This window comes from Etheostoma cragini, chromosome 24 (genome assembly GCF_013103735.1).
Source record: "Etheostoma cragini isolate CJK2018 chromosome 24, CSU_Ecrag_1.0, whole genome shotgun sequence".
Lineage (NCBI taxonomy): Eukaryota > Metazoa > Chordata > Actinopteri > Perciformes > Percidae > Etheostoma > Etheostoma cragini.
Window position 1 is genome coordinate 9,632,405 of NC_048430.1, and position 10,986 is coordinate 9,643,390.

Consider the following 10,986-nt stretch of genomic DNA (forward strand, 5'->3'; position numbering starts at 1 on the left):
TGATTATGTGCAGACTGATTTGTCCTCTGCATATTTTGCTGCAGCAGCTGGACAAGGAGGTTACTCTAGTATTGATTTTGTATTATTTTAGGACGAGGGGAGTGCATCCTGTTTTCATTAAAAGTAAAGTTGGGTTTTGCTTTTGGCTTCCTAAGTAAAAAAAAAAAAAAAATTAAAAAAAGACAAGAGAGATTCGCACTACACAGCAGCCACACAACACTGCAGTCTGCAGACAGGTGTCTGGCAGTGCCAAGAGAATTCCTGGTACTCACTGACTGTTCGGAAAGGAATTAAACTGGTCCACTCTGCTGTTGTTGAAGCTGCGTGGGAAAATCTTAGTTTCATACAGTCTATTGTGAAAACCCAGCGTTAAGCACAGCGAGACAAAATGTAGGTAGTTGTATTTTCAAAGTTTGTGGCGACCAACCGGTGACAACTGGCCCCACTGTCATTTCCATCCAGCAGTGTAACTTGTCCCGACACCCCTGGTAGTGACCCAGGTCGTATGCAATTCACACTGAAATGGACCCTAGTCCTACCCTGATTCAACCTACCTGGCGACTGGGGTCTCAAAGCCAAATACATTAAGAAGGGTTTACACATTTAAACACACAGTTGACCTGGGTATAACCCTGGTTGAGCCATTTCTGTAAGAGGGTTATAAGTCAGTAGACCAAATGATTTTATGAATGAATGAATTCTAAATGTAGCAAACAAGTCGCAGTGTGGAAGCACTGTCAAAACAGTCAAAACAACAGGGGAATTTAGTGAGATGCCGACAGAGTAGATGTGTTTTCTGAGGTCCTTGTGGTGCAAAAAGTTTTATTGATTTGAACGCCAGACTCTTTGCAGTTGCTGAAAAGTGGTCTGTTATTCGGTCAGGGAATTTCATGAATTGTTATTTGGAATTGTAGCATGTTTGGTAAAGCTGCCAGAGGTGGAAAAGGACCGATTCTACGGCTAACTATATACAGCTAGCCAGGATTGAGGAACAAGAAAACTTCATACATGCCGCTTGCCGAGAGGAAGGATGATGATGAGAGCTCCCACTTAACTGGCTGAAAATGTCAAACAACTTCTGCAGCCTTTAAACTAGTGGTTTGATAAGTCCGAGCACAGTTTCTCAAAGCTGTCAACCACCAATAATGTAACTGTAGACCACAAACTGTGCATCCATGCCATGGAAACCTCGGTTGCGAGCCAAGCTTTCAGGTGAGAGATTCCTGTGCATCAACATAAAGATTGTCGGCATTCCAGAAGGTGAAGAGAACGGAAGGCCAGCTGCGCTTGTTATCTCTCTACGGGAACTTTTGAGCTATCAAATGCTGCTATCAAAATTTTGCTTTGCATTTAGCCATGCTGGTTGCTAAGAAGTTCATACTCCTGTCTCGGAAATGTACCCATCCGCCCTGTTTTAAACAGTGGCTTTAGAAATAGTGTCTATTATATAGATGGAAAGACTTCGTCTACTCTCCTTGCATGGCCACACACTCACTGAAGTTGCTCACTCAACACATCTGCCATTCTCGCTCTAACCTAAGCTACGCTCTTCTTCTTCTTCTTCTTCTTCTTCTTCTTCTTCTTTATGGTGTGCAGGTCTGCCATATGAAGTGTCTGATAAAGGTGAACCCTCTGGGTATTATATTCCTTTCAATGAATTAGAATGTGCTCAACAGTTTCTGGCTGGTTACACTATGTGCATTGATGATAAATGATGATACACCTGATCTAATGCAAGATAGTGATTATTTTCCACATAATTCTGGACCATTCACCATACAGGAAGATGTTCTGATTTATTCTTTAATTCCTGATGTATATTGACCAGAACCATGGAGAAATGGATGAGACTGAAACAGAAGGGCTATACTGGAGTTGACATTATCCAGTGCTAGCTGCTTTAGCATCACCAATCCATCCAAAACTCATGAAATGTGACTCATTATGTTCCCAGCATTCTGCTCATTGCAGGTTGTGAATCAATCAATCAATCAATCAATCAATTATTCAATCAATCAAACTTTACTTATAAAGCACATTTAAAAACAATCAGGTTGACCAAAGTGCTGTTCATAGACATGAAACAATAAATAGACAGAATAAACACCAGACACATACAACATGCTGAATTAAAAGCCAGGGAATAAAAATGTGTTTTAGTCGCGATTTAAAAACCGGAAAGCTGGGGGCCAGTCTGACATGAGGGGCTGCGGCTGAGAAAGCCCAATCCCCTCTGCTCTCGAGCCGTGTTTTAGGGACAACAAGAATAGACCGGTTTGCAGACCTTAATGACCTTGAAGGAGCATGTGGCTTCAACAGATCAGTGATGTAGACTGGAGCTGGTCCATGAAGGGGTTTAATACAAACCATAAAATCTTAAAATCAATCCCAAAATTAACTGGGAGCCAGTGAAGGGAGGCAAGGAAAGGGATGATGGGATCTCGCTTACAAGTCCCAGTAAGGAGACGAGCGGCAGCCTTTTGAACCAGTTGTAGTGGAGGGAGGGAGGCCTGGCTTACACCTACACACAGAGCAATACAAGATTTAAAGCATGTTGTAATAAATGCATGTATAACCCTCTCAAAGTCTGTGAAGGATAACAAGGCCTTAAGCTTGGTAAGAAGTCCTAGGTTGATAGAAAGAATCATAATGCCCCCTGAGAATAACCCAGTTGTTCCTCATTAACTTGACCAGTCTTATTCTCAAAGGCATCTCTCCCATTTCCACCTGCATTGCTGAAACTGGAGATGTTTTAAAAGACCCATTACAGACATCCAGCTTCTTGAGATGTGATGTTGCTGCTGACGTAAAAGCTATGCAACCATAATCGAAGACGGGTCTCCTGCCCATTATATGGTGATCTACTCGCTCTTTGAATGTGTTCTCCATGTGAGCTTTTTATCAAACCATACACCAAGAAATCTAATTGCTCTTACTTGTTCAAGAGGTTAATCACTGACATTTTGATTCCCCATCTTCTTGTCCATCCCTCCACTGCACCTTGAACTTACCTATTCACAAAGGCAACATTGCAGCCTGTTATCCACAAAGCTCCGTCATCTGCATATAAAGACCTTCCCACACCGTGATCAACCAGAGAGAATGTAATTTACCATAATGTTGAAAAGCAATGGACAACAAACGCTTCTTTGTGGGGTACCATTCTCCATGGCATAAACAAGTATACTAATGTACACCTACTCTAAATCCGTAACCCAACTACATGCTCTACCACCAATTCCTAAAGATTTTAACTTAATTAGCAGTTCTTCTTTCCAGAGCAAATCATAGGCCTTTTCCACATCAAATGATACAGCCATCACTACTTTTTTTATTGGTATGTGTTTCCTGATTTCTGATTATAAGCAACATTGAATTCATTGTATTCCAACCTTTACGGAACCAGCTTTATTTTAGAGAAAAAAGAGCTTTACTTTCAAGAAAACTGTTATGTTTTAGAACAAGAACAATTATTGCTTGTTTCCACACTTATGGAAGTTGACCAGTATCCCAAACCCTGTTAAAAAGTTTTACCACTATGGCTAGGGAGTTCTCTGTTATGTGTTCCAACATTTTTTAACATACCCCATCTTTCCCAGGAGGGGTTTGACAGGCACCAAACATTGCTCTTCTCAGCTCAGACATACTAAAAGGCATGTCTAATGGATCTCCTGATACTTCTGCTTTCTCTACTATTGTGGGGTTCTTCATTAGGGTTCTGTTTCTACACTGCCTGCCTCCTCTGAAATAGTATCTGAACTATGAACTTTTTGGAATGTTTGAGCTAGATTCCCTATGAACTCGCATTACACTGAAGTACAATTAACACCATTAAGAAGATTCAGCCCAGGCCTGAGACACTTAAGAATTTCTCACTAACTTTTTCCTTGTGCAGCGCTGTCACATCAAGGTTCATATCAGCTGATTTGACCATTATTTTCATCCATTCAGTTTTTTTTTTTTCTGTGCTAAGCATTTTATTATCTCTGCCATAAACAGAATAAAATTGCTTTTACTCACAATCAGTTTCCTCTTTCAACTTATCGCAACTATTACACTTTCCAGCATTTTTCTTCTTATTTTCGTTTTGCCTTATTCCCTGGGTAACCCTGACCTGCTGCACCTCTTTTGCTTTCTTTCTAGCCTCGCATCCATGGTACGCCGAACTATGTTCCCCTCCACAATTGCATCACTACAGCCTTTCCCCCGTCATTCATGTTCTCCACCACATCTATCATATATCTGCCTTCCCTTCACACCGCTGCCATATGTCCAAATCTCTAACACTTAAAGCATCTTAGGGGTTGGGGGACATATGGCCTCTCATCTTAGCACATATTTCCAATGAATACCTTATCCGGTGGCCTTTTCTTTATCAAAGATTTGCACATACAGACGCTTGACCTCACTTATTTTTTGCAGTTGTACATCTTCTTTGACATCATGAGCTGATAATCTTACTGGAATCCTTGTCACAACTCCCCCGGACCAACTTTCCTACTATCTTATCTACTATATTCATCTGTCTTGCTTTCCCTTGTTGTTCTCCATCCTTACATATAATTAACATTAATCCATTTTTCAATATCTTAGCACTCTTTCCCTTACCAATGGCTTCAGTTAACCTCATTGGATTCCGAAGCCAAACAAAGCTCCTTCTTGTACAAGTAGACAATCACCTTAAACTCATCTCTACTTCTTTCTGCTGCATTTCATAATTTCTGCTATTTCTGCATTTAATTCTTCTTACTCTATACCATTAAACAGTTTCATAACTCCCACCCCCACCTTCGTCCATCTCTAACCCGTTTCCGACTGCGTCACTTCCCTCTTGTCCAATCACAGTCCAGTGTTGCCAGCTGCCATTCTCCCAGTCCAGTGCCGTTGGTTGCTACTGTCGTAACGAGCAACTTTCTTTCATGTCAGAAAGCAGAGAAGTTACTTTTTTTATAAGAAGAACCCGCCACTTTTCCTGAAGACGTAGGCTAAGTAGGCTTATGTCTTGGATGATTATTCATTTGTTGTGGGTCCATGCTCTTTTTTTTATGTACTTTACTGGGGGTGGCTGTGGCTCAGTGTTAGAGTGGTGTCCTGCCAATTGGAAGGTTGGTGGTTCAATCCCTGGCCCTGCAGTCTCATGTCGAAGTGTCCTTGGGCAGGACACTGAACCCCGAGTTGCACCCGATGCTGCTCCATTGGAGTGTGAATGTGTGTGAGTGTTTATCTGGTGAGCAGGTGGCACCTCTAAGGGCAGCCTCGGCCGCAGTGTATGGATGTGTGTGAATGGTGAATGGTTCCTGTATGATGTAAAAAGTGCTTTGAGTAGTCGTTAGGACTAGAAAAGCGCTATATAAATACAGCGCATTTACATGTTAAGTTAATTTAGAATACTTAAGAAAGGGGGGCTCAAAGATGACCAAATAATGAGGGACACAATTTCTCATCACATGTCATGTCTTTTGTTTCAGCTGAAATCAGCTTTTTGGAATTATAACTTTGTTTTATTGATCAAGATTTTCTCTATAGTTCAATATGGTTGCTGCAGAAATGCACCAAATTACATTTTCCAATCATTCTGTTTTGTATGTGTTTATACGTTTTGTTACCATTTCAAAAATGTGATGCAGATACAGTATTTTGTAAGTGGAGGAGTATGAATGAAAAAAGTGTTCATGAATTCTGGAAAATGTAAACATTGAATGCATTTGATGTGAAAGCAATAAAAAATAATGAACAGTTCCACGCAGACCGCTGTTTTGCTGACAGTGTGAATGGTTTTGACAATATTCAGTTTTGACCAATGCATTTTGGCAATAGAAAAAACATTTTTTTCTCCTACTGTGTATGTGTGTGTGTGTGTGTGTGTGTGTGTGTGTGTGTGTGTGTGTGTGCAGGTGCTAGGTGACCGCTGGGCTGCCATTTGTAGATGGACAGAAGAACGCTGGATTCTACTTCAGGAGATTTTACTGAAATGGCAGCACTTCACTAATGAACAGGTATGAGCGTGTGCGTGTGTGTGTGTGTGTGTGTGTGTGTGTGTTTGTGTGTGTTTGAGGAACTGAGGCAGTATTACAGTCATATTTCCTTCATGTATAATGAGATAAGATCATCCAGATCGTGTCTACTCCTCCATTTGGCAAGCTTTAAGAAAAATGTAAAGCTGAAACATACTTCATATTCATGAAAGGATAATAAAAAAGGGAATTATGTTCCAAAATGTTTAACTTGATTTGTCAAAGTCAGACAGACAGTCCTGTCTGTCTGTCCTTCCAAAAAAAAACACCTTTGCACTACATGTGTAAAAAATATACTTCATATTCCACATTGTATTGACTTATTTGTAACAATCCCATCAGCCTTAGCTGTACTTTTATGTTTAGTGCTAATCACCAAATGTTAGTTGCTAACATGCTGTATGTATTACATTTACACCTGCTACACCAAGATGTATGGTGTGGTGTGGCATTTTTCCTCAGTCAGACAAGATATCCAGATATAATGCATGTCAACGACAGGTGAAAAATGGCCTGACAGACAAGGCGTTAAGCATTGATAATGTGGTACAAGTTGGCACATCAACTAGAAATAAACACAATAGCTGAGGCTTATTGGCAAGTCATTATATTTGCAAGTATTTGGTCATGAACATATTGGACAAATGAAAACATGACCTGATGATGGCACTGGAGGAAGAGTCAGGGGAGAGTTCACAAAGACCATTGGGACTCTTTATTTTTTTAACACACAATGTATTTTTTTTTACAACAAAGTAGTGACACAGACATTTTATTCCTGATATTTTTATTCAATAACACTATAATATACTGTATATTAGATTTTTGGTTTACTGGACTTGCTATTTTAAAGTGTCTGTGCAAACTGTATAATTTTACATTGCAAATGTGTGACTAGGGGCCTCAGCGGCCCATTTGATGAAGTGTGATTACTTTGTCACACAGATAAGTTCATATTCATCATTAAATAACCTCTCCACTATGTTTCATAATGAGGTAACATTGGCTGCAATGGCATCGAGACATCCATAAGAACCACATTTAATTTGATTAATTATTCAAAATATCAGGAAATACATTGAATTCAATTTCCTCCCCGATCTCTGGCTTAACACTTGTTCAACTAGCACCCCAGGCTCTGGAGACGTTGGAGCCGTCCGTGCACTGATAACAGAAATATCACCTTGTGGTTTTGGGCAGAGTGAGAGAAAGAAAAATACAATAGGCCTGAGGAGGATGGTGCAGTCAAGAGCTGTTCCTCCCCACAGGAGGCGATGGCCTCAAGTGCACCACCTCCCACATGATAACATGTCTTCCTCCTCCTGCTCCCTCTCTTCCTGTCTCCTTGATCCCCTTCTCTTCCCTTCTGCCTTTCATCTATTCATCTTTCCTTCTTGTTTCTGCATTCTACCAATCTCTTTGGATTTCTCCTCTCTGCTTCTTTTCTCTTCTTTCCTCTTGTTTCACCTCCTTATCTCTCCTCTTGTCTCCTCTTCTTTTATATCCTTTTCTCTCCTTCTCCTCTTTTCTGTCATCTACTTCCCTTTTATTTTCTTTTTCTTCTTCATTATTCTTTCATTATTTCTTCTTATTACCTCTCCTCTCCTTTATCTTCCTCTTCTTTTTTCCTCTTTCCCTCTCATCTTTTCTTTCTTCTCCTTTCCACTCAACTACTCTATTCTTCTCCTCACTTCTTCTCCTTCCTCTTGTTTCTTCGCCTCGTTAATTATCCGCTCATCTATCCTCCTCTCTCCTCCTCTTTCCTTCCTCTGTGCTTCTTTATCCTCCTCTCCTCAGTGTTTATTTGACTCGTGGCTGACTCAGAAGGAGGAGCTGGTTCGCTCCATAAAGACCTCCAACCTGAAGGACCAGGCAGAGATGGTGGCCTGCCTCCACCGTCTTGCTGTGAGTCTCCCTGTAACAACAGGAATATACGTAACCTACGTCGAAGTCCTCCTAAATCTATGTTGTTTGTGTGTGTGTGTATGTATGAATGTTCGACCAGACGGTAAAGGCAGACCTGGAGGTGAAGCGTCCCACCATGGACAAGTTATGCTCCATGAGTCAGGACCTGCTGTCCACTGTCAAGAACAAAGAGGTGGCCAGCAAACTGGAGGCCAGACTGGACAGCTTCGCCCAGCGCTGGGACCGTCTGGTCCAGAGTCTGGAGATGAGCAGCTCCCTGGTACGCAACACATACTCACATGGGTTTTACAACCTTTATATACCAGGTTGCTAAGGATTTGTTTTGGTGTATTATAATTGGTGTAGAGTTACATTATTATATGAACAGACTGGTCTTTTATGCTAAGTTGGTGCTGTGAGGTGAGGTTGGGGTAGATGGTTAGCGTCTACCACATGCGGAAAAATGCAACCCCAAGTTCACTTCAATCCAATTTTATTGATATAGCGCCAAATCTCTTTTCATAAAAGAGCAGGTCTAGACCGTTCTCTGTGATGTTATTTACAGAAACCCAACAATTCACCAAGAGCAAGCACTAGGCAACAGAGGCAAGGAAAAACTTCCTTTAAGAAGCAGAAACCTCGAGCAAAACCATGGCTCAGGGTGGGGGTGAGAGAAAGAGACAGACAGCAACAGAGAGAAAGAGAGAGAGAGAGAGAGAGAGATGGAGAACTGTAGCAGAGGGTGTCGAGCAGGAACATGGAGGCAGCAGGTGACTCCAACCACAGATCCAGAGCCAGAAACACCTGCAGGAAGCAATAGGAGGAGAGAGGAGAGGGGCGAGAGAGCACAAGACTCTGGGAAAGGGAAGAAGTTGAGTTAGTAACATGCATTAATGGAAAGGGGTTGCATACAGATGGAGAGAAGGAGGAGGAGAGAGGTGCTCAGTGCATCATGGGAAGTCCCCTGGCAGTCTAGGTCGATAGCAGCAGAACCAAGGGATGGTTCAGGACTCTTAGTTGTCCTACATAGTTGCATTTTGTGTCTTCCTAGCTGGCTCGCTAATTTTTGTGACACAATCAGATCAGGATAGATTTGTGGTTTGAATCCTATCATCTACTGGCTTGAACAAAGCAACATGAACCAGGTTTCAATTCACAATGTTCTGAAGGTTTAATGAGACACACAGGGATATCCATCCATTTAGTTGAGGTGGAGTAAGATTAGAGAGTTAGGATGGGAGGAAGGATTGTCCCAAGTTCTCTACACACAGATAGGAAAACAGAGTTTTGATCTAGCATACAAATAAAATGGATAAGAATGGCTTTTCAAACTTCTCACAGAATGGAATGTAACATTATTAACAACACTAACATTTCTAGAAAGCCTACACTTTGATTAAATAAGGAATATGTTATAAGTCATTTCATTTTTTAATTAACTTGCCCAACACTGGCCATCAATACGAGGTTTCCATGGAACCAGAGGACACTGTGTCCAGCCAAGAAATAGTTCCAGCGAAGTTTCCATAAAACAGCAGCTTGTCGTTTTTGTACAGATTAAACACATGCGATATAAATGTCAGATAGTGAACTTTAGAGGTGCTGGTAAGCAGATTTTTAAACTTAATAAACTGACTAACTGAATCCCTATCTGATAGACCCCTGGTTCAATCTCTATTGAGCTCATCAAACTCTTGACTAAAAAGTGTATATTCCCCAAAATGTGAGACAATTCCTGTAAAATAAGCAAATGTATTTAAATGACTATAAACCTTCCATTGCCACAAATGGTATTCCCCGGAAGAAAAGGATTAGCTTAGGTTACAAACAGCGGGAATTGGACATGTTAGTTGTAAGTAAGTTAATGGGTAAAGGTAAAGTTTAGCCATACCAACTGTGCTTTAGCTTTTAGCCTATGGTCTGGTGAGGCCAGTCTGACACATGTATAAACGCACAAACACGCACACACACACACACACAAAGGGAAGTGAGATCCGATCACAGGTCAAGACGCATTTGAAGGCTCATTCTACTGCCAAGTGGGAACACGCATACCGAGAGCTGGCCACTTGTGAGCCGATCACGCAGATCCGGAAACAGGGTAATGGAAGTCGTAGCTTGTCTTCTTTTAATCTTAAATGAGAGTAAGTTTTAAAAACTGGTCTGTTTTGGTTTATAGCCCCACAGAAAGAACTCACTCTGGTTTTCTGTCGGAATGAAATCCTTGTAGCACCCACACACACATTAGGTTACATTTGTCCAGCCAGAAGAACACTGCTGTGAGAGTCCTGGTAACTGCGAGTGTTTGGCCTGAGGGACAGAGAGAAATAAATGTACCGGCTCTGTGAGTGATGTCATTGAACACCTAGAGAGGTTTCTGTTACAAGCCAGTGGAGATTAAATTAGGGCCGACAATTATGTGCTCAATCCTGTCGTACCTGCACTGCCCCAAGCAACACACACACACACACTCTTATGAAGGAGGTGCTTACAATCAGCGCTGCCATTCAATTATCATTCTTCTTCACTTTGCTTGATTGCTCTATTTTCACTTCTCCTTCTGCAACTAAACACATTTCTCTTAGTCTTTACGATGTACATCTGTGTTTTTAAAACGGACATGCTCACTGACAAGTAAAAAGATAAAGACAAAGTGCTTCTTTGGTTCTGGAATTTTGCTGATAAAGACACTGCACTGTAACGTTACCTTTATTCTTAAGCTCTTTGGACAGCTTCACACTGAGAATTGAGTAAATGCTTGGAATTATTTATATTTTAAGTTTGCAAAAGGAACTATTATGCCCTGAAGTGCTCCTTCTCCGGCTGCTCATTCTGTAGTCTAGGACTTAAAAGGAATGTTGAGACATTTTATAATATCCTTTTCCATAATAATGAGCATATTTGTAAAACTGTCAAACCATTTCCTTTCACACTGCCAGAGAGGCTGATTTCAGGGCACAGAAATAATACATTAGATTTTTAAACTTGATATCCATTTAGACATAAAAATAAAAATGTTGTGAATGTAAAATGAATCAAATGTGGAGTAAGCCACAGCTGTAAGTAG

The 10,986-nt window shown here is 41.0% G+C and overlaps 1 protein-coding gene across 11 annotated transcripts in view; it reads left to right on the plus strand.

Moving 5' to 3' along the window:
* LOC117939147 (dystrophin-like) overlaps positions 1–10,986 on the plus strand; it is a 359,537-nt gene that overhangs the window by 149,603 nt on the left and 198,948 nt on the right. For all 11 annotated transcript variants that reach the window (XM_034864183.1, XM_034864184.1, XM_034864186.1 and 8 more), the window contains 3 exons: positions 5,895–5,996; positions 7,812–7,919; positions 8,020–8,199. In XM_034864183.1, the coding sequence (XP_034720074.1) occupies positions 5,895–5,996; positions 7,812–7,919; positions 8,020–8,199 (390 nt within the window). The remainder of the gene's footprint in view (positions 1–5,894; positions 5,997–7,811; positions 7,920–8,019; positions 8,200–10,986) is intronic.